This window comes from Lynx canadensis, chromosome E3, assembly GCF_007474595.2.
Source record: "Lynx canadensis isolate LIC74 chromosome E3, mLynCan4.pri.v2, whole genome shotgun sequence".
NCBI classification, from domain to species: domain Eukaryota; kingdom Metazoa; phylum Chordata; class Mammalia; order Carnivora; family Felidae; genus Lynx; species Lynx canadensis.
Window position 1 is genome coordinate 24,913,792 of NC_044318.1, and position 24,792 is coordinate 24,938,583.

At 39.3% G+C, this 24,792-nt stretch overlaps 1 protein-coding gene across 1 annotated transcript in view; it reads left to right on the plus strand.

Annotated features, from left to right (window-relative positions):
- ZNF713 (zinc finger protein 713) overlaps positions 1–22,329 on the plus strand; it is a 41,478-nt gene extending 19,149 nt beyond the window's left edge. Inside the window, exons 3-5 of the mRNA XM_030301362.1 lie at positions 14,527–14,653; positions 14,991–15,083; positions 20,745–22,329. Of these exons, the coding sequence (XP_030157222.1) occupies positions 14,527–14,653; positions 14,991–15,083; positions 20,745–21,802 (1,278 nt within the window). The 3' untranslated portion in view covers positions 21,803–22,329. The remainder of the gene's footprint in view (positions 1–14,526; positions 14,654–14,990; positions 15,084–20,744) is intronic.
- The last annotated feature ends 2,463 nt before the right edge of the window (positions 22,330–24,792 follow it).

The window sequence follows — 24,792 nt, forward strand, 5'->3', positions numbered from 1 at the left end:
ATGGCCCCGTGTACATGCACAGTAGTGAAGGCATACTGTGTAGATGTTAACTCATTTACCTTTGCTAAGGATGAGGGCTGGGGTTTAAGGCTTACAGTTCAGCTCATTGTGCCGACCACCTTTCCGGCAAAGCCTCGGCATCCAGAACTTCGCTGGTTGTGGTTACTTCATATCCTGCTCTTTGGCTGTCCTCTTGTAAATAGCTGCTCCCATTGCTGAACAGGGTGATCTCTGGGTTTGTTATAGCCTGGTCTTGGAGGTCCAGGCAGCTGGCGTAGACTTCATCCACTACTTCGGAACAGTCATGGTCATGTTCTCCCTCTTCCGTGGGAAAGAAGGTGGCCATGTTTAGTGTTCTTACTGTTTTGAGAGTGACCCTTGGGTTTTCATAGAGAAGGCCTTGGTATTATGTCAGCTGAGAATTGGAGAGGAAATGATATCCTTGGGTACTCATGAGGGACATGACCGAGTGTGGGACCTTAACATTAAGTGTTTGTCCCAGTGTGAGTTTGTCTGCCTCCTTGATGAGCAGGACTGTGGCTGCCAGCGCTCTGAGGCACAGTGGCCATCCTGCAGCCACAGGATCAAGTTTTGTTTGACAGGCCACTGGCCATTGCCAAGGCCCCATGCTCTGAGTGAGCACTCCAAGGGCTATTTTGTCCTTTTCATGTACGAAGAGGTTAAAGGGCTTTTCTGTGTCGGGCAAGCCCAGGGCTGGGGCTCGTCCCAGAGCCAACTTTATTTCTGTGAAAGCAGCCCTTGCCTCGTCAGTTCATGTGAGGGGCTCCCAGTCTGGCCCTCCCAACAGGTCATAGAGGGGCCTCGCTATGGTTGAGAATCCAGGGATCCAAATGCGACAGAACCCTGCAGCCCCTAAAAATTCACACAAGCCTCATTTTGTTTGGGGCTGTGGCAGTGTGGTGATAACCTTCTTCCTTTCCAGTCCTAGTTTTCTTTTTCCTTTTGTGAGGAGGAAGCCTAAGTATTGGACCTGCTGCTGGCAAATCTGTGCCTTTTTACAAGAGGCCCAGTACCCCAAGTAGGATAGGAGCTGCAGGAGGGCCTTGGTACCTTTCATACAGCCTTCTTGGGTGTCGCTGGCAAGGAGGAGGTCACCTACATATTGGAGGAGGACACACCCTCTGGTTTCCCTTGGAAAGCTGGTGAGGTCTGCAGCTAATGCTTCCCCCAAAAAGGTGGGTGAGTTCTTGAAGCCTTGGGGAAGTCATATCCAGGTCAGCTGCATCTGGCACCCTGTAACGGGCTCAGTCCATTCAAAGGCAAACAGTGGTTGACTTTGAGGAGCCAGGCAGAGGCAGAAGAAAGCATCCTTTAGGGGGCGCCTGGGTGGCGCAGTCGGTTAAGCGTCCGACTTCAGCCAGGTCACGATCTCGCGGTCCGTGAGTTCGAGCCCCGCGTCGGGCTCTGGGCTGATGGCTCGGAGCCTGGAGCCTGTTTCTGATTCTGTGTCTCCCTCTCTCTCTGCCCCTCCCCCGTTCATGCTCTGTCTCTCTCTGTCCCAAAAATATAAATAAACATTGAAAAAAAAAATTTAAAAAAAAAAAAAAAAGAAGAAAAAAAAAAGAAAGCATCCTTTAGGTTGAGGCATGTAAACCATCTGGCTGACCCTGGAATTTGGCTGAGGAGAGTACATGGGTTCAGAACCACTGGGTGTAAGGAAACAGTCACTTTGTTAATGGCCCTCAAATCCTGTACTGGTCTGTATCCTCCTCCTGGCTTCTTGACTGGCAAGAGCAGGGTATTCCAAGCTGATTGGCACTCAATTGGAATACCTTCCTCTCTGAGCTTGGTCAGGTGCTCTGGTGTACCCATTCTAGCCTCGAGTGGAAGGGGTTCTGCCTTTGTCTCTGAGGTTGGGCTCCAGGGATCAGGTCAACAATGATGGGAGCCCGACTCCAAGCCAGTCCAAGTGCATTATCTTCAGCCCATACAGAGGGGAATGTAAGCCTGAATTCTGAGGGGCTACAGGGTAGGGCCTGGGCACAGAATAGTCTCCATTCTTCTTCCCTTGGCAGGGTAATCACCAAGACCAGGGTTTCCTTCTGCCTTGGGTTTAATTGGAGGCTAGTGTGTCCAGTGGGTTCAAAAGTTATCTGGCCCCAAGTTTGGAGAGCAGATCTTGGCCCAGGAGAGGAATCAGGCAGTCAGGTAAGTAGAGGAACTCATGCCAGACCTTGTGACCCCCAAGTTCACATTGTTGAGCTTGACAGAAGAGCTCTTGTATCGCCCATGTCCCAGTAGCTCCAAGTATGATTGCTGTCTTTTGGCTGAAAGGGGCTACCGGGGAAGTAACAACCAAGTGTTTAGTCCCAGTGTCAACCATGAAAGTTATTGTTCAGCTGCCTACTTTCATTTCAACCGTGGGCTCATGGGGCCAAAAGAGAAACAGACTGGTCCCCCTCAGTCTGATTCTATCCTGGCCAGACCAATGAGGTCCTCACCTCGAGGTTCCTCCCAATATCAGCTGGGTTTTGAGGGCCCCTTCCAATTCAGACATTCATTCTACCAGTGTCCCTTCTCTTTGCAGTATGCACGTTGGTCCTTTGCTAAGGGGGCTCTGGGCTTCCCCCTTTTTGGTGGTTGGGGTCTTCCCATCTTTGCAGTGTCTATTTCTTCCAGTGCTGCTGCAAGAAAGGTGGCCTTCTTTTTAGTCTTCTCTCCACTTCTCTTTCAGCTGCAACTTCTCTGTTCCTGAAAACTTTATTGGTGACCTCTATCAGCTGGGTGATATTCACCCCAGCAAAGCCCTCCAACTTCTGGAGTATTCTTCTGATATCTGGGGAAGCCTGTGCCACAAAAGAGGTATTTACCATTTGATGACTTTCTGGTGCCTGGGAGTCAAACGGAGTGTATACATGGTATGCCTCACATAGTCTTTCATAGTAGTGTCTGGGAGACTCCCCAGGCTGCTGTGTGACTGACAATATTTTAGTCATGTTCATGGGATTTTTGGCTCCAGTTCAGATTCCCCGAAGGAGGGCTTCCTGGTATTGTCAGATGTGGGCTTGTCCTCCTTCTGTGGTGAAATCCCATGTTGGGCATTGAATCAGGGGCAGCAGCTTGAGCCCAGACAGCAGGGTCATTGATCCCCAGAGGTGCGTGATCTTCTAGGTACTGTCATGTTTCTCTCATTCTTCTTCTTTCTTCTGTATTAAACAGAGTACAGAGTAACTGTTGACAATCTTCCCAAGTCGGTTAGTGGGTCTGGAAGAGGGACTCCATCAAGTCGACCATTGCTTGTGGCTTTTCAGAGTATGATGGAGTGTTATGTTTCCAATTGAGGAGGTTGGTTGTAGAGAAAGGTTGATAATAATACATCATGGAACAGCTGGGCTGGACTATTCTGTCCTCATTCTGTCTTTCAGGCTCTTTCGTCTCCCTTACAGGCATTTGGAGAGTGTTAGGTCTGGGTCTGGGGCGCAGTCTGGCTGCTGGTCCTTGTAGGGAGGGTTCTCTGGGTCTGGGAGGGGAGGAGGGATGGGTGGCAGCAGCAGCGGAGGAGGAGAGACAGACGGGGGGCAGGGAGTTTCAAGCTCAGAGGAAGGGGGGAGGGAGCCCAGTGAGTCATAAGGTGGTGGAAAGATAGGATCTTCCTCTGGGTCTCCTGCAAACACTAAAGGAGTGGTGGATTCCTTCTTTGGCTCCCTGGGGGAGTCTTTGGATAAAACAGCTCAAACCTTTGCCTGGCTCTGCTTGCTATGGATGAATTGCACCCAAGGCAGAGGATTTCAGGCAATTTCAAGCCAGGAGTTGATGTATGGAAACTGATCAGGGTGACCTGGGTTCCCAGTGACTATCAGCCAAACGTGCTGCACTATTTGGGCATCTAATATCCCTTCCAGGGGCCATCCTACATTGAATATGGGCCATTCTAGTTCACAAAGGTCCTTAACTTCCCAGGTGTCATTTTGACCCCATAATCACCTGAAAATCCCTTTTTAAAATTTTTGAGCATGACCTCTAAAATCATAGGCTTACTCTATTTTGACCCCATTATTAATTCCTTTCTCGTGTTCGGTGTTGCAGAGACAGACAAAGGGAGGGTATCCCCTCAGATGAGAGGACCAATCAGATACTCCACTGGTCGCATTCCCAAGGGAAACTTTAGGTGAGGCTTGGCTATAGTGGACTCAGCTTTGTGACTTGCAATTGGAGTCTATTCTGATGCCGCCCTGGACTGTATGCTTTCACCACAATACAGGAGAGCCCACTCAGACTCCGTAGACTTTTGGGGACCTTAAGGGTGCCTGTCCATGGAGCTACAAACTCAAACTCGACTGGCAAGCCTGGACGAGCCGCACATTCACACACACACACACACACACACACACACACACACACACACACCAGAGGCTATTACATTCCCTCCTGCAAAATTTTCTACCCGTAAGAGTGCTAAAGTCTCTGGGGAATGATCAGGTCCCCCATCCACCCTTTTGGATGGGCCTGACTACTTTGGGGCCCCGGCCTTACTGGTTCCGACGTCGGGTCCAGGTCCTCACCTACCAGCCTCTTTGAGTCCGGTGGGAATGACGGAGCGGGGCCAGCCTGAGGCGGCCAAATAGGAGACTGCCAAAATTCAGGCAGGGCACGCCTTCTTTGCGATTCCTCGCTCTGTCACCGCCTTACCGTTCTTCCAAACCGGTGGCAACAATGGGACAGCACGGTTGGGTTTCCTGGTCAGGCAACCAAATATGTTACAGAACCAAGCTGGAACACTGGCAGAAAAAACAAGTGGCACTTGGAGATCTTGGTGGTTCAGAGATTTATTTAACACCAGCGGGCTCAGAGGAGACTTTCTCCAAAGATCTGAGCCTGAATGCAAGTGGGAAGGGTAATTTATAGTTGTCAGCTTCCATATCTGTGGGGGTTTTCATGCTCACAGCAAACAGGGCAAGAAGAACCCGGAAGAGGGGTCTCTAAGCTAGAGACCAGAGCTTGTTTTAGTTCCGTCAGCCATCTTTAGTGCAGCACTTTATTCATTTCTCCAACAATAAGACTTCTGATTTTAATAAAAACAGAGCAAGGACCCTTACTCGGGGCTCTTGTCTCCTCAGAACATTAGCCTCTCTCGCGTTTTAATTCTGCGACCTGCTCTCTTACTGAACAAGAGAGAACTCTAGACCCAGGATCTATGACACTCAAGCACCATGATTGTCACATAAGGAAGCACTGAATATTTTTTGAAAAATAGAAATTTGTGGGGCGCCTGGGTGGCTTAGTCAGTTAAGTGTCCAACTCTTTGTTTCAGCTCAGGTCATGATCTCACAGTTCATGAGTTAGAACCCTGTGTCAGACTCTGCTCTGACAATGTGGAGCCTGCTTGGGATTCTCTCTCTCTCTCTCTCTCTCTCTCTCTCTCTCTCTCTCTCTGTCAAAATAATTAAGTAAACTTTAAAAAAGAAAGAAAGAAAAATAGAAATTTTCATATGATGAAGATTGTTATCTCAAACCAGTGATGAAAAGATAGTTTATTCAATAATTGATGTTGGCATTTCTGGAGAGCCATCTGGAAAAAGGTAAAGTTGAATCCATACCTCATACTTTACATCAAAATAGTCTGCAAACAAAACAGGTGAACATGGGAGGGGCAGGTGGGAAGAGAAAGACAAACCATAAAACAGACTTTTAACTATAGAGAACAAACTGAGAGTTGCTGGAGGGGAGGTAGGTGGGAGGATGACGGGTGATGGGTGATGAAGGGTGATGGGTGTTAAAGAGGGCACTTGTGATGAGCACTGGGTATTCTATGTAAGTGATGAACCACTAAATCCTACATGTGAAACTAATATTACAGTGTATGTTAACTATTTGGAATTTAAAACTTGGAAGAACAAAAAGAATAGTCTTCAAATGGGTCAAAGATTTAAATATGAAAAATTAAGCCTAAAAGTATTACAAGAAAAAATGGAAGTTGTAACACCAGACACAATAAAATAGCTAGAAGAAAAAAAAGATGGTAAGCTCCTTGACATTGGTCTTAGTGATATTTTTTGGGATCTGACTCCAGAAACAATGGCTACAAAAGCAAAAATAAACAAATGGGACTACATCAAACTAAAAGGATTCTGCACAGTGAAAGAAACCATCAACAAAATTAAAAAGGTACATATTAAGGCACTTGGGTGGCTTGGCCAGTTGAGCATCTGACCTTAGCTCAGGTCTTGATCTCACGGGTGAGTTCAAGTCCCCATCTGGCTCCCTGCTGTCAGAGCAGAGACCGTTTCAGATCCTCTGTCCCCCTGTCTCTCTGAACCTCCCCAGTTGCTTTCTCTTCTCAAAAATAAATAAATATTTTTTAAAAATAAAATAAAACATGGGGCGCCTGGGTGGCGCAGTCGGTTAAGCGTCCGACTTCAGCCAGGTCACGATCTCGCGGTCCGTGAGTTCGAGCCCCGCGTCAGGCTCTGGGCTGATGGCTCGGAGCCTGGAGCCTGTTTCCGATTCTGTGTCTCCCTCTCTCTCTGCCCCTCCCCCGTTCATGCTCTGTCTCTCTCTGTCCCAAAAATAAATAAACGTTGAAAAAAAAATTTAAAAAAAATAATAAAAATAAAATAAAACAAAATAAGAAGGAACCTACTGAATGGGAGAAGATATTTGCAAATAACATATCAGATAATGGGTTAATATCCAGAACATATAAAGAACTCATACAGCTCAGTAACAGAAAACAAGCAACCTGATTTTAAAAATGGACAGACGATCTGAATAGACATTTTTCCAAAGAAGACATACAGAAAGCCAATAGGCACATGAAAAGATGCTTGACATCACTAATTATCAGGGAAATGCAAACCAAAATCACAATGAGATATCGCCTCACACCTGTCAGATTGACTATTATCAGAAAGACAAAAACTAACAAGTGTTGGCAAGGCTGTGGAGAAAAGGGAACCCTTGTGCACTGTTGGTGGGAATTGAAATTAGTGCAACTACTGTGGAAAACAGTATGGAAGTTCCTCAAAAATTAAAAATAGGAGCACCTGGATGGCTCAGGCAATTAAGTGTCCAATTCTTGATTTCAGCTCAGGTCATGATCTTGCAGTTCATGAGATCAAGCCCCACATCGAGCTATATGCTAACAGCACAGAGGCTGCTTGGGATTCTCTCTCCCTCTCTCTCTGCCCCTCCCTGGTTCATGCATGTGATCTCTCCCTCCCTCTGTCCTTTCCTCCATCCCTCTCTCTCTCTCTCTCAAAATAAATAAATAAACTCTTAAAAAAATTAAAAATAGAGCTACCATACAACCCAGCAGTTCCACCTCTGGGTATCTATATGAAGAAAACAAAAACACAAAGTCAAAAAGATATATGCACCCCTATGTTCTTTGCAGCATTGTTTGTAATAACCAAGATATGGAATCAACCTAAATGTCCCATCAATGGATAAAGAAGATGTAGGGGACTCCTGGGTGGCTCAGTCAGTTGAGTGTTAGACTCTGGCTCAGGTCATGATCTCACAGTTCATGGGTTGGACCCCTGCATCAGGCTCTGTGCTGACAGCTCAGAGCCTGGAGCCTGCTTCAGATTCTGTGTCTCCCTCTCTCTCTGCCTCTCCCCTGCTTGCACTCTGTGTCTCCCTGTCTCTCAAAAATTAATAAACATTTTTAAAAAGATGTAGTGTGTGTGTACATGTATGTATGTATGTGTGTGTGTGTGTGCACAAGGGAATACTAGTCAGCCATAAAAAAAAAATGCAGTCTTGCCATTTGTGACAACATAGATGGACTTCAGGAGTATTATGCTAAATGAAATGAGTCCAAGAAAGATAAATATTACATTACTTCACTTATATCTGGAACCTAAAAAACAAAACAAATGAACAAGCAAAAAAAACCCCAAAACTCATAGATACAGAGAACAGATTGGTGGTTGCCAGAGGGGAGGGGAGTTGGGAGGTGGGCAAAAAGAGTGAAGGAGATAAAGAAATATAAGCTTTGAGTTACAAAATAAGTCGTGGGGATGTAATGTACAGTGGGGGGATTTTAGTCAATAATATTATATTACAAATTTGAAAGTTGCTAAGAAAGCAAAACTTATCACAAGAAAAAAAAAGTTAGGTAACTTTGTATGGTGACAGATGATAAATAGACTTAATGTGGTGATAATTTTGCAATGTATACAAATGTCAAATCATTATGTTGTATACCTGAAACTGACATAATGTATCTCAATTATACATCAATTTAAAAAATGGGAGAATTCCTTCACTGAGGAAAGGTTTTATAATTACTGGGAATCCAGAAACCATAAAAGAAAAGATTGATGGACTCAACTCCTTAAAAATACCCAAAAAGTCTGCATGATAAGAAAACTATAAGCAAAGCAAAAAGACATTGTCAAATGATGAAAAACATTTTGCCACTCAAATTAACAGTGGGCTAATTCTTGAAATATATAAAACACTTCTCTAAATCAATAAGAGATTATGGATCCAATAAAAAATGTACAAATAACTTAAAAAGACAATTCACAGGAAAGAAAATTCAGGTAGATCCTAAAGAAAATGTCAAATATACTCGTAACAAGAGAAAGTTTAAATTAAAACTAGAGAAGCTTAAAAAAAATAAAACTAGAGAAGCTTGATATTTTATCACCAAGCTTCATATGTGCCATGAGTTTGATATTTCCACAAGCTGGTCACATAATCTCTTGGCAAAGCTTTGGGGAAACAGGCACTCTCTTACATTGCTGGTATAAGTGTGTGGCAACTTGCCATTTCAGAAAAGTGGCCAAAACATCTCCCATCAGAAACACTTCCTTTACAGTGTGACTTTGATACTCATTGCATCAAGAGACATTGAGGTGTGTATTCCCTCCAATGACTCTGGGCAGGTCTGTGACCAGTGGAAGTAAAGCTTTGTGACTTCAAAGGCAAGTCAAAAAGCAATAAGTCTTCCACCTCATTCTCTTGGGATGCTTACTCTAAATCCAGCTACCTTGCCATTAAGAGCACCAGACAGTCCTTGGAGAAGCCCACCTGAAGAGGAAACAACATCCTCAAAGAAGAAATAATGGGCAATGTTGTCACCTTCATAATAAGGAAAATAGGAAATATACTTAATGGACCCAATGATCTATCTAAGGAGATTTTCACGTAGAAAATTGAAATCCCTGATTGCTTTAGCTTCTGGCTACCTAAAGTAAAATGTAAAAGCAAAAATATAGGCTAAAAAAAGGTCCGTTAAATATAAAGAAACCGAGAGTTACTGGATTTGAAAATGAAACTTTCCCATTCACACCTCTCAACATGTGCACAGTTCAGCTACATTTTAGAACTACAATGAACGGCTATTTACTTGAATGGGGATACCTCCAGTGATTATTTCTGTGCCTTTCCTACCACTGTAAATTGGGGGTGGGGGGAGGAGTTCAGGATGGGACCAAATAACTACTTCTTTAGTTCACAGGTCATAGTATAGACAGAAATCATTCAAGGAACCAAACATGAGGAACTACACTCTAAGATCCTTATCTGTATGTGGACCTAATTTAGATGACAAGATCCTGGACTTCAAACTGATGCCATAATGGAATGAAACTTGGGGGCTTAGGGGAAGAAGATGGGTATATTTTGCATGTGGGAGGAATCTGAATTTTTATATTCTAGAAGATATACTGTGGCAGAGAGTATTTCCACAAATGGCATAATCTCTCCCATCCCACAGACTCCTCTTATAATGTGACTTGAAAACTCTTTCCATCTGAGCTTGGGTGGCTTAGTTAAGCATCCAATTCCTGATTTCAGCTCGGGTCATGATCTCACAGCTGTGAGATTGAGCCCCACATAGGGCTCTGTATGGAATGTGGAGCCTGCTTAAGATTCTTTCTCTCCCCTCCCTCTGCCTCTCTCTCTCTCTCCAAAAAAATTTTAAAAAAAATAAAAAAGAAAGAGGAAGAAAGAAAGAAAGAAAGAGAAGAAAAGAATGAAAGGAAAGAAAGAAAGAAAAAGAAAGAAAGAGAAAGAAAGAGAACAAAAGAAAGAAAGAAAGAAAGAAAGAAAGAAAGAAAGAAAGAAAGAAATGAAGAAAGAAAGAAAAACTTTCCATTAAGAGGTAAGGGTCTGTATCTTCCCCTTGGATCTGGGCAGTTTCATAGGCTTGTGACTATAGTGGAAGTGAACAATGTGACTGCTGAAGCTTGGTCATAAAAGGTGGTCCTTTTGGGAATTTTACACTCAGGATCCAACTACTATCCCATGAAGAAGTCAGAAGCACCCTGTTGAGAGACCCATGCAGAGAGAAACTGAGACCCCTGTCTGAGCACCATCTGACAGCCAACTTGTCAGCCATATGAGCAAGCCATCTTACAAGTGATTCCTACAGCCCAAAGTTGAGCCATCCCAGCTGAAACCAAATGGGACAAAGATGAGCTAATCTCGTTGAGTCTTGCCCATGTTTCAGATTTTGTAAACAAAATAAATGATTGTTCTTTTGAGCTACTAAACTTTGGAGTAGTTTGTTATGCAACAATAGATTGTTATAGCATGTAAATTGATAGAACCCTTATAAAAGATCAGTTTGACAAGATATATCAGAATTACAGATTCATGTATTCTTTTACTAGATATCCTATTTTGAGAAATTGATTCTTCAGACAGACTTGTTCACAGTTGCAAAATAATATACATACAAGATAATTCATTGCAGCATTATTTATAATAGCAAGAGTAGAAAATAACTAAAGTGTTTTTAATACACTAGTTAAATAAATTGTGCAACATTCACACAAGAGAGATCCATGTAGCCATGAAAAAGAATGAGATAGATAACCATGAACTGATGTGGAGGAATTTCCAGGATAAACTGTTCAGTGAAAAAATCAAAATACAAGAGTATCTATAGTGCACTATTTTTTGTGTAAGAAAGAAGAGGAAATAAAAACATACATATATGTATATTTGCTCATTTGAGAAAAAAGGAACACCAGGTTGAAATTTAGTCTGAGATTGGTTGCCAATAGGGCTTGAATGAGAATGGGTGAAAAAGAAAGAGGGAATGGCAGGGAGAGGGAGAGAGTTTGCAGGGAGGGCCTACAATCAAATACAAGCAGAAACAAATGAACTAAACTGTATTTCAAATTACTGACATAACCACACTTAAGGAATCAGGCAGGAAAAGGAGTTAACCTTTAAACCTAAATTGTTGGACTCTACTCAGAGACTAAAAGCAAAAGCAACTGCAAATACAGAGCTCTAAGTTGTAGGTTTCTTTTGTGCAGAGGCATGAGTTAGCATGAAAAGAGATGATAAATAAACTCTGCCATGTTGGATTGGAATTAGAGGTATCAGTGTAATCTCATAATATATACAGCTAAGTATAGAAATGGTTATGGAGTTGTATTTGTGTTCATGTATACATACATCATTATATACATACCTCTATTTCCCAGGTACAACCACTTAGAAGGCCTAAAACCAGTAACATTCCAGTAGCATTGAACACACCTAGGGTCCACATCTTGGTTTTTAAATGCCATTCTCCATTAAGAGAAAGCAGACATAACACTCCGTATTTGACCAATTGAACAGAACATGATACACGGCAGCCCTACAGATCCTTTGGTTAGAAGCAGAGCCGCTCAGTGTTTGACCACTAGAAGGAACCATGGATCCTTGAAGAAATTGTTAATTCCATCCTTGGGACAGAAAAGCACAAAATGTACCTTGAAAGAACATTTTTCTGTCCCCAAAAAGTAAAGTGCTCAGAGAATGATAGGGAAATGTTGAAGGACACAGAGCCAGTTTGAAGGGCTCCTCCCAACTAAATTTAAGACAATCTGAGCATTAAAATAAATAGTGATAGTAAATGACTATAACTTACTGAATAAAATAAATAAATAAATAAACCCACCTGATACAAATTAATGAATGAGAAGAGAAACCTCTTCATCACAGTAGAAAGCCAACCTAGACAAAGAATGATGGGATTAGAAAAGTAAGCAACCATCATAAATGTAATTCATTCAGGCAAGAAGTATCAGTGCCAAAACGAGTGGATGAAAGTTTAAGGAACAAGATATTTACATAGTCTCAAATTATCTCCCCCACAAGATACTTAAAAATTTCAGGATGAAATAGTAATTTTCTAGTAGAAATTGCTGGTAGATAACCACCTTAACCAAATTATCAAAATTGCTGGTAATGGAACGAGTCAATAATGTGTACCTTCTGATAGGATTCACCGAGAATCCGGTATCCCTTCCGTACTACCTCTGCCAAAAGTGTGTGGTGTCAATCTACTCATGAGGAGACATTAGACAAGGCCAGAGTTTTATTCTCAAAATAATTAGCTTATACTTTTCCAAATATCTACGTTATGAAATTTAAAGAAAGGCTCAGTAACTGCTGCAGAGTAAAAGAGACAAAAGATAGAAGACAAATGTAGTACATGGTCTTGAAATTTCTTTTGTTATAAGGGACATTATTAGGACATTTCATGAAATCTGAATTAGTATATAGTTTAGACACAGTATTGTGTCAGTGCTAATTTCCTGATTTTGATCATTGTGCTATTGTTACATAAGAGAATCCCTTGTTTAGAGAGTAAACACTGATTTTTTTAGAGGTAAAGGGGCATCATGTCTGCAACTTACTCTTAAAGGGTCCAGAAAAATTATAGAAAGAAAAAGGTAGAGGAGAGGGAGGAATTTTTTTTATTATTGCAGCTTTTCTTTAAGTCTGAAATTATGTCAAAATTTTTTAAGTTTAAAAACTATAATGAGGGGCCCCTGGGTGGTTCAGTCAGTTAAGCATCCAACTCTTGATCTCAGTTCAGGTCATGATCTCACAGTTTGTGAGTTTGAGCTGCAAGTAGGGCTCTGCGCTGAAAGCATGGAGCCTGCTTGGGATTCTGTCTCTCCCTCTCTTTGCTCCTGCCCTGCTTATGCACCTGGTCTCACTCTCACTCTCTCTCTCTCTCAAATTAAATAAATAAACTTTAAATAAAATGAAAAAAAAATCTATACAATATGTTTCATTTGAGGTAAAAAAAAAGTGGGAGAAAATAAAAATCCATATTCATATTTGCATAAAGAATTTTTGGGAAATACACTAAAAAATTATAAATAGTGATTATCTATTGGGAGCAAGAGCTAGATAGAGAGGAAAGAAGCCTGGGAGAGAGAATTTTTTTACTACCTTTTTATATGTTTTTGTTTATGAACTATATTAATATTAATACATTATCTACCTAAAAATAGAATTCAAATAAGGATATTTTTTAAAAAGAATAAAATAGAAGAAACAGGTAACCAAGTGCAAAATCATTAGAAGGTATAGAAGGAAATAAAAAGTACTAAATAAAACACCCAAAAAAGAACTACAAATGCAGGTATTAAAAAATGTAGACTATAATAAATTAACAGTTTTCCTCACCCTGGTACTGCATGCAAGAAGCATGGGGAAAGTAGAAAGGAAATTAGAAATAAAAGTCACAAGAGGGAAGATGTTTGTAGAAGCAGAAAACACATCTTTGTGGTATGATGGAAAGAACATACTCTTAGAATAAGATTGAAGATAAAATCCAGTTCCTGCTATTTACTAGCTGTATGTCCTTGGATAAATTATTTAATTTCTTCCAGCTTTGGTGACTCATCTCTAAATTGTCTATGTCACTTAATTGAAATATATTTTAGAAGGATATGTTATCAAAGCATGAAAATTAATATAAGTAAAATGCCAGAACTGTATTTAAATATCGACTATTACCTTATGGGGGAAAGGACTTATTTGTAACACTACACTCATTCTGACGGGTTGAGGAGCTATTATACCCATGAAATGGGTGGTATTTGGTGGGGGTGGGAGACGGTTAGGTAGTAAGGGAAGAGGGGGAGGTATATATATTGTTTGTATGTGCTTGTGTTTGTATGGTGTGTCCCTTAAAGCAAAAGGATTGTTAAAAAGCACTGACAGTGGAGGAAATTTAGAAGTCACCCTTTTTTATTTGAATTTCCTACCTGTAACAAGGTAGTTTCTTTTTCTGATCCCCACATGCACCATGTGTCTTCTATTCTCAACCTGTTTGCCCTTGCTGCTTTTTTTTTTCCAACCCACTGGAATACTTTCTCTTAATTCTGTCTGAAATTTAAAAATCTGTTAAGGATCTGTTGAGAATACACAAAATCCACCAACTTGACACCTCCTGACACCTCAGTATTTCCACTGATCCTGGATTCTTTCATTTCTGAAATCTTACAGCATGAATTTCCTATAGTTTTTCAATTGTTTAGGTGAGGAGAGTCTTTGCCTTGCAACAAACTGTAAAAAACTTAAAAGCAAGCATTATTTCATGCATGTCTTTATGTCTGTCTTAAAAGATGATAGGTAGTAATTGTTGTTTTAAAATTTTTGACCTAAATTACTCAAGAGAGAGCCTTGAAGACTGGCAGCTCAACAGTTCAGACATCCTAACCTTTGCCACTGCCACGGTTGCACCTTTGCCCTTTCCCCAAAGGGCCCCTGTAAAAAGCAGTCTGGCTAAGCAGGGTGTTCTTGATATTTCAGGAATCACTGACGTTCCAGGATGTGGCTGTGGACTTCACACGAGAGGAGTGGGACCAGCTCTACCCTGCTCAGAAGAATCTTTACCGAGATGTGATGCTGGAGAACTACAGGAATCTGGTCGCACTGGGTAAGGATGTTGCCCCTGTAAAACTAGCAACCATTCTAAAGGGCTTTGTTTCCTTAAGTAGTGAAAATTTCCAAAGCTTTTGTGAATATAGTTCAGGCCAGGACAGAATGCTAATCAATGCTTGGAGACAGAGGACCTTTGTTTCCTGCTGTTTCTCCTCAGGTAAAAGGTCTTGACTTTGTTGAGTTTGAGATGAGTAAGCTTTATTTTGCTGCCTCTGAAGTTTCCCCTTTCCAAATCCAGAGGCTCTAAAGACTAAAAAAGTTGGAAATGAGTTCTGAGAGACAGTTTTGTTCCCAGTATAAACTTCTATGGCATACATTTTTCCCATGAATAGGGCATCAACTTTATAAGCCAGAGGTGATCTCTCAGTTGGAGCAGGAGGAGCAATGGATGATGGAAAGAGGCAGCTCAGGGGACATTCGTGCAGGTGAGGAGCAAGCATTTGGGTATTTGCTGCTCAGTAAAGAGAAGCGGTCACTTTTGAAATATTCAACTGAGTGTGCTCCAAATCTCTGCCTCTGGGATTTAAAGAATACTGAGGACTTTTTAAATTCAGTTTATGTTTGACTTTTTTCCAAAGTGGAAATGGCTCTTTTTTTCCGATTAAACAGATAATATATACTTACTATTTAAAAATTTACACAACACAAAAGTTACTTTCAAGGTATTAATTTTAACATTCATAAATACCTTGGTGTTGTAAATCTCCACATAACATTTTCTGGTCTTTATTCATACATCCTCTCTCAGTATTCTTTAAATCTTTCTTTTCCATGTCAAAGATCCTCTGCCATTTTTACCTACTTTTCATTCTTTTTCCTTTTATTATCAAACTCTTTAAATTTGCCTAAAACCCATAACCTGAATTTTAATTCTTTAGATTATCTGTGTGATATGACCCCTGTCCTACCTGTACTACTAAAATTGTTTACTTGGAGATTACCGCTAACTTCCTATCAGTCAAATCCAGTGGCAAAAAAAAAAACAAAAAAAACCCCAACGGTTATTGTCTCCTATGACTTTGTTGCATTCACTTTACTTTCTTGAAATTTTCTTCCACCCTGGCTTGTGATACACACAATTCTTGTCTCTTGTAGTCTCAGTCTTGTATCTCTACCTGCTTCTTTCACTACCTTCTGTCCCTTTTCATTCTTCTAAAGGTATGTATTCCTACAGACATGGTGCTCAACTCTGCAGTACATCACTTTAAAATAGCCCTTCTGTGTCCTTTTCCCATGTCTATATTTCTAGCCTCAGTATTTCACCCACATTCTCTTCCCAGATTTCAGATTATATTTTTGTTTATGAATGTCATGCCATTATTTTAATTATTTCAAAACCTGGATTTGTTGACTTTATACTCTCTCTTTAAAGTATCTCTTTATTTTTATTCAATATATGAAGTTTATTGTCAAACTGGTTTCCATACAACACCCAGTGCTCATCCCAAAATGTGCCCTCCTCAATACCCATCACCAATCCTCCACTCCCTCCCATCCCCCATCAACCCTCAGTTTGTTCTGTTTTTAAGAGTCTCTCATGCTTTGGCTCTCTCCCACTCTAACCTCCTTTTTTTTTTTCTTACCCTCCCCCATGGGTTTCTGTTAAGTTTCTCAGGATCCACATAAGAGTGAAAACATATGGTATCTGTCTTTCTCTGTATGGCTTATTTCACTTAGCAGAACACTCTCCAGTTGCATCCATGTTGCTACAAAGGGCCATATTTCATTCTTTCTCATTGCCACATAGTAGTCCATTGTGTATATAAACCACAATGTCTTTATCCGTTCATCAGTTGATGGACTCTTTAAATGAGAGGCTTCTTAACCAAAAAACCCCAAAAGCTTAACTCTCTATTGTTGGCATACCACCTACAGTGTTCTGCCCAGTTATATTAGCAAGTAGTTGTATGTTAAACATATGCCAGACACTGAGTTAGGTATTTTCCACTCTGGTTTATTAAGTCAAGTTAACCTACCCCATCTGTGTCTAGTGTCCACCCTGATTCTTTGCTCTGGCACCTGGTTTTCCCATTTAGACTTGGTTTTCTGTCATTCAGTCTTCAGCTTATTTTTCAGTGTGGCTTTGACTTGGCTGTCCTTCTTGCTTTTAGTTCTCCAGGTCATGTTAGGTAGGAATCCTTGTTCCTGTTTTAGTCTCATTGAACCTGAATTTTGGTCTGACCAGTGCTGCCATTCCATAAGTAGAGGCTAATAATTAAAACATTTTTTCAGGAACCCTAACACTTTCCCTGACAACAGTAGGTGATGTTATTTCTATGAATTTCCACACTTTGAAACCTGGGAAGTAGGAAACTAAAGGAAGAAAATGAAAACTCCCTTCCCAGGTGAATTGCCAGCATAGGAACTTACAGCAGAAGGCAAAGCTATTCTTTCCCTCAGGTACATATTTTTCCCCACAGACATATCCATTTGTAAGATCCACACTCTTTCCCATTATGTCCCTATCCACAGACCCCCAGCTAGAGAAAATAATTGCTAACTTAGGAAAATTTCCAGAAATTATTATGTGGATGCCTAAGGCTCTTGGTTCACAGATCGGCTTGAACAAGTGATTTCCTCATATCCTCCTTGTCAGGAATCAGCAGCCTGGCAGTCTCCTCCAAGAAGACAGATTGCATTTTTGCATTATCCTGTAAGACACTGAGACACAGTGACTGGTTCCTCTGATGAGGATGTGGCAAAACATTTCCATTGATGAACTGATCTAATTCTGGCTTGCCCTCTGGGTTACTGCTTGCCTTTTTGGCATCTACTGATGCCTATTTATCTAGAAATCTCTTCCAGATGAAGATGAGACCTGGAAAATGTCCAGTGGACTTAGAAACAAAGAAGTTAATAATTATATTAATAAGAGTGATTATATAAGAATGATCAGTTAGTACATTTTGAGTGAACAGGAAGTAAACAGGTAGAGCTGGGTATGCAGTACTCTTATAAGAAGCTAGAATAATAAAGGGAGACAATAGAAAGCATATGCTAGAATAGAAGCTAGTGTCCAAAGAGGATTGTTCCAAGCAGGAATGGTTTTAGCTTGTTTGTAATGCTGAAGGGGAGGAGTTAATAGAGGGGGTAATTAGAAAATAGATACAAATTATGAAGCAAGGTTCTAGAAGAGATGGGAGTGGGATTGGAAAGAAGGAGGTGAGGGTGATTTTTTATGTAAATAATTTTGTTGAAGAAAGATTTGGGAGAGTTCACAATGGTTATTTCTATTTTCTCGGCAAAGTAGGAGGCAAGGTTGTCTTTTGAATATAAAGGAATCGGGGAAGGATAAGTACAGAACTTGAGGAGCACTTGCTTTAGCTTACTAAGGTCAACAGAAACTGACCAAAAATGAATCAAGAGATTACCAAGCAGCTTTGAGGGTCCAGATGAGATTTTGCCCTATGCATTTGTGGTTTCCAGTAACTATGCATATATTTGCCATTTCTCCCATTCTACTTGGCACTAGAAAGGCTTTTTTTTTTTTATTTTTTTAACGTTTTATTTATTTTTGAGACAGGGAGAGACAGAGCATGAACAGGGGAGGGTCAGAGAGAGGGAGACACAGAATCTGAAACAGTCTCCAGGCTCTGAGCTGTCAGCACAGAGCCCGATGCAGGGCTCGAACTCAGGGACCGAGAGATCATGACCAGAGCCAAAGTCGGCCGCTTAACCAACTGAGCCACCCAGGCGCCCCTGGAAAGGCTTTGTAGAGCCCAGGCTGAGAGCCTGTCAGACTGGTGGAACTGAAGGAGGAAAACTGAGAGAGAGTTTGTTAATTCAGGTGAGTTGACATAGATCCAGGAAATATGGAATCAATGAAGACAAACAGTAACCACTTGAGACTACAGCAAATCCCCTGTTTTTCTTCACATAGAGCCCTTAGGTTCCTGCAAGAATAATGAAATAATCACTATTTTTTTCCACATACAATTTTAGACCAGAGTAGGTTCTGTTTATGTATCTTTTTGTATATCTTTAAGCAAACTGATCGGTTTTTTACAATTTTCTTTTTTTCTTTATAAAATATATGTTTCATGTTCAGCCAACTATTCTTGCCATGCTGTTTGTGATAACAGCAAGTCCAAGGTAACCTAAATGTGATTGATTAAAAATACTTTGACATGGGGCGCCTGGGTGGCTCAGTCGGTTAAGCGGCCGACTTCGGCTCAGGTCATGATCTCGCGGTCCGTGGGTTCGGGCCCCGCGTCAGGCTCTGTGCTGACCGCTCAGAGCCTGGAGCCTGTTTCAGATTCTGTGTCTCCCTTACTCTGACCCTCCCCGTTCATGCTCTGTCTCTCTCTGTCTCAAAAATAAATAAACGTTAATAAAAAAAAAAAAAATTTAAATACTTTGACATATCCAGAAAATTGGATATTTTAAAACCTTTAAAAATAATATGGAAATGTATTTGCTGACATGTAAATGTGTTCATGATATGCAGTAATGTAAAAAAACAAAATACAAAACAGTATTATGATGTAATTCCAGTTTATTTTCCCAAGGCAGTTGTTGACATTATTATTAATGGAGCCCCCTTTTACTCTCAAGTGTCCTAATTAGGATGATAATTGTATGTGCCAGCTTCAAGGGCAACACTCCTTCAGCTTTTATATATACATTCCCTATGGTTGGAAGACCAAGACTAGTGAGTGACTCACATTTGAGAAACCTAAAGCAGTCTAAGGCCCAAGAACAGCTAACTAATGAAATGGCTTTTGTAGGTGAGCCAGAAAAACTGTTGAGTTAGGATCTGTCTGTACTATCCAAGTTTGTTAGAACAAGGTATCGTGAGTGTTATGAGTCAGGCAACATGATCTTGGATCTTGTCCAGTAGGATTCACGCTGTAGGGCTGGTCTGAAGGGACTATCCAAACTAGAGCTTTATCTGTCTAGATCATGGAAATGAGAGGAGAGGTCCAGCTAAAACCTCCCAAGAATCATAAAAGTTCCCAAAGTGAGTCCTATTTAGCTTTCTGCAAGCTGAGAATGTGAAGCCACTCAATTATACAAAAATTGGCCTTTCTCTTAATCCCTCTCTCTACATGACTCCTACCCTCCAACTCTTGTTAGAAGGGAACTAAACAACACTTAGTAAGTGAAGGAAGAAGTGGCCAGGGAAATAGTTAAGTGGGGAAAGAAATGAGAGAGTAGTCAGGGAAAAATCTAGCAGGAAGAAAGTAGGGCAGGGGAAGAGGCAGGCAGTGGGCGGAAAGGAAGAATATGACTCTATAACAGCCCAGGGGAAGAGAAAGGGATTAATTTTGGAACTTTGATTATTAAACACATGATTAAATTTTTAATTATTGAATAGAGGCTGTGTTTGAATGTAACAGGAGTATCTGTTATCTAAGAATGAGAGGAGAAGCCATGGAACCTCCCCAAATCTTCATCTGGAAGCAGACTAAGAATACCCCCACTAAATTAAGTTCAAAGAAGTGGTAGGAGGCTGAAATGAAATTTTGTTTGTATCACAATTCATATGACTTACATTTATATTTGTATGAACATAGGGAAAAAATCTGGCAAGACAGCCTCCAACAGCTCCAAACAGCTGCCTCTACAGATTGGAATTCTTACTTTATGCATTTCTACATTATTTGAATATGTTACTAAAAGCAAGTATTCATTTTATCATTTTAAACAAAAAATTAAAATAGGAAGAAATACATACTTTTTCAATAAACAAGTAGCTGACACTACATAAGGATAATCCACAGATGAGATTTATAAGGTCTGGATCTGTCTTCTTCCAGTAGTCTTTCTTCTGATACCTCCTACCTCTGAGCACAGATCTTTCTCTGATATTTCTTACTCTCCTTTCCATTTCCTTTCAACCGTGGATACTCCTGGATGATCTTTTCTTATGATTACTACACATGTTTTAAAATTTCCCCCTGATCACTGCTTTTTGTGATCCTTTTATAGTCTTCCCCCTTGTTACATGGCCATATTTTAAAACTTACGCCACATATGCTTTGTTCACATTACTTTAAGTCTCACTTGGTAATTCATTGTGCAACAATTTCTTTTTCAAAACAGAGAAGATGGCAAAGTATTTGTATGTTCTGAATTTCTTTTAGGTGGAGAGAATAGACCTGATATCAGAAAATCAATTCCAAACCAGAATATTTCTGATGAAAATCAAAACCATGACATGATAATGGAGAGATTAACAGGAGACAGTTTCTGGTACTCCATCTTAGGAGGACTCTGGGATTTTGATTACCAATTAGAGTTTAACCAAGAAAATCAGCAGAGACATTTAGCACAAGTATCTTTCAACCACAAAAAGATTACACAGGAGAGAAGCCTTGACTGTAATAGATTTGGAGAAAACTATAATGTAAACTCAAACCTTATTATGCATCAGAGAATTCCTTCAATTAAAATACCCCTTAATTCTGACACACAAGGAAATAGCATCAAACATAATTCAGACTTGATTTACTATCAGGGAGACTATGTAAGAAACAATCCTTATGAATATAATGAATGCGGAAAAATCTTCAATCAACATATTCTTCTTACTAATCATATTCATACTGAAGAGAAACCCAGTGAATGTGGGAAAGCCTTCAGCCACAACTCATCTCTTACTCAACCTCAGATAGTCCTTACAGGAGAGAAACCCTATAAGTGTGATGAATGTGGGAAAAGATTCAGCCAGAGGATTCATCTTATTCAACATCAGCGAATTCACACAGGAGAAAAACCTTTTATATGCAATGAATGTGGGAAAGCCTTCCGTCAACATTCATCCTTTACTCAACATCTGAGAATTCATACTGGAGAGAAGCCCTACAAATGTAATCAATGTGGTAAAGCCTTTAGCCGTATCACATCCCTTACTGAACATCATAGACTTCATACTGGAGAGAAACCTTATGAATGTAGTTTTTGTGGGAAAGCCTTCAGCCAGAGGACACATCTTAATCAGCATGAGAGAACTCATACAGGAGAGAAACCCTACAAATGTAATGAATGTGAGAAAGCCTTCAGCCAGAGTGCACATCTTAATCAACATAGGAAGATCCATACTCGGGAGAAATTGTGTGAATATAATAAATGTGAGAAAACCTTAAGTTCCAGTCCTTCTCTTACCCAGCAGCATATAACTCACAGGGGGGAAATCATATGAATATATAAATATAGGAAAACTTTTGGTCAGATCTTTTCATCCCCTTGAATATAAAATTATTCATAGAGAAGAGAAAATTTATAAATAAACTTTTAATGCATAGAAACCAAATAAATTTAGATCTTAAATTAGCATATTCCCAGGAGAGATTATAAATAGTGAAAATAATTTATTTTATAAATAAGGTAATATTGAGTCATGTTCCAAATATGATATAAAACTTTTTTTAATGATCAGAAATCTTATAGGCAATAATCTGAAATTATTCTTCTGTAACTTTTATGATATAAAGTTTTTAAAGTATGTAAACATTGATTACTTAAAGCAGTGATGTAGTATAACCAGTCACATAAACTTGAAATAAACATAAAAGCAATATTTCTCAAACCAGCCATTTGTTTCCTTTACAGTTTTTACCATATTCAGTGTTTACTTAATATTTTTCCTTAAAGGGACTCAGAATTTTTAGCATTGCCTAGGAAATATTATTTGCAGAAATTATGAGTTTTATATGCCAATTATATTTGTTCTAAAATAAATAAACATATTTATTTATCAAAATACATATATAACTTTGAAATTAAAAATATCCGCTTGATGTACTACCTAAATCTTCTGTACCTTTATTTGAAAAACAATGTGACAGGATATTGGCAGTGTTTGTTTTCATTTCAGCAACTTTTGCGTTTTCGTCAAACAACTTATAGGATCATTTTAAGAAGCATGTTGGAGGAGACTAAGGGTCATAGTGATGAACTTTGAAAATGATTCAGAGAAGTCTACTTTTCTATCCTGTTGTTCTAGTTTTAAAATTCCCTCTAGCAAACATAGGCTTTTTTAATTAAAATGGATTTTTTTGTGTGTTTGAATACAGAGTTTTTTGTTGTTGGTTTGTTTTGTTTTTATATAATGACCAGGGGCTAAGAATCCCTACACTTCCCTACACAACTGTGAAAGACAAGAAGTAGAAGACTATACCAGATGTTGAGCTGTGGTGCCATGATGAAGCTGAGAACCAGGGAAGAGCCTTACTGGCTTATATAAATAACTAAGGAGGTACTAATAAATTGGCCTAAAAATTCATTTTATTTATATAAATTTATTTATGTAACACCTTTTTCCAAAAAGAATTTAAAGTAGTTAAATTTTTTTTTATGAATACAGTCCTGTGTAACAGATAATCACATTTTGATGTTAAAAAGCATTATAAATGTAAACTGTCATAAGCCACAAATAAATACATTTTGGGGGCTGCTTCAGTTTCTTGGTTTTCTGTTTTTCTCTTTCCTCAGGCATGGCTTGAAGAAGCCATGAGGCTAAGGTAGAAATGTATTTCCCCTTTGCTTCCTCACCTTTTTTCTTCTAACGTAGCTCCCATCTCAAGACTTCTTTTTTTTCCCTCTGAAGGACTAGATTTTATAAAGTTCTTGAGTCAAAGCTGAAATGATTTAAAGACATTTAAAAATTAAAACACTAAAAGAAAGTAATAAAATGAACTCATTTCATCAGAGAAGTTAAACTTTTCAAAGTACATTTACGTCCTGTGCATCAGCAGTGTGCAACAGTTAATAAAACCATGAGTTACTATGGTCAAGGAGAATTTTTAATAACATTTTGTGCTCAGATGTCTGTGTAGTAGAGATCCATTTTCAGGGTAGTTCCAAAATGAACTACATTTAACATTCATTTGCCGTAAGTATGGCACTGAGATTTCAGGAAAAGAGTGAGCCAAGGTGAAATCTCAGACAGTAGAGGTATGTATTAAAAGAAGTAATGGCTAATTACAATTGATAAATGCTTTGATCAAAGTTTAATTTTGCAGTCGGGAAAAAAAATAAAAAGATGTATCCACAAAGAGTGTTAAAAGCTACAGTATAAGGCAGTGTATCCAACAGGTGAATTGAGAACAATGGAATTTTCAGAAGAGATTCAGTAGAACTTGGATAATCCTAGAAAAGAGGTGTCTGGACTGACATAATAAATAAGAATCATAAAAATAGAAGCTTATTAAATATTCTTTAGTGTCATAAATGATTATGCTTAGATGTACAGTAAACTAGTGATTCTGAGATGAATTTATTTTCATGTCCTTTGTTCTCTTCAAAATGTTGCAAACTAAGGAGTGAACCCTAAATATATTGATTACACCAAAATACTGGTTCTTAGAGCAGGGAAGCCAGTGGTGTAGTACTTATTCAAAGACCTGTTAGTTGTGACTGATTTCTGTCTAGGAGGGCAAGACATTATCCTTTCATGTATATTAGTTCATTTGGTCTGTCTAACCAGGTGCTAATGCCTTTCTTTTATGAAAAGAGATATTTAAGCTTAGACACAATAATAATAAATAATTTATTATTCAGGATTTCTCACTGGAAATGTCACTAGAACATGGATCATCTACTCCTGATTCAGTGGATACCAACAGTGCCTGGAGCAGTATTTTGTAACACTTTGAAAACAATTGTTAAATATATTAAAATTAAACAAGTGAAAGATTGCTGCTCAACATTAAAACCTGTGTGACTTTCTCAGAACTTCAGAGTGTTAAAGGATCATCATGTGATAGATTCTCTTATGTCCACAGGCCTTGTGGGCTTAGAGAAATATAGTCATTACTATTTGTATTTTGATTGTTTAGTTTATTAGTTTAAGAAACTGAAATTCTTTAAGCATCCAACATTCCCCTAATTATTCACAGATGTGAAACTAATAAATAAAAACAAGAATGTCTAAAATTAGATATCCCCACTCTTTTTAACATGGGTTTCGGGATTAAAAACATCTAAAACTCTCATTAAATCACAAGCCTAAAATTTCAGATTGTGGTAAATATTTTAAATACCTTAAGAAACAGGTAAGACATACCTAGAATATTAATTATACCAAAACCATAAAAATGTTAGCTTCATGGATTTATTATCTTTATTTGAATGGCATTCCAGTTTTTGTCCATTTGTTGCTAGGCTTAGGTTGTCCTACCAGGTATTTGT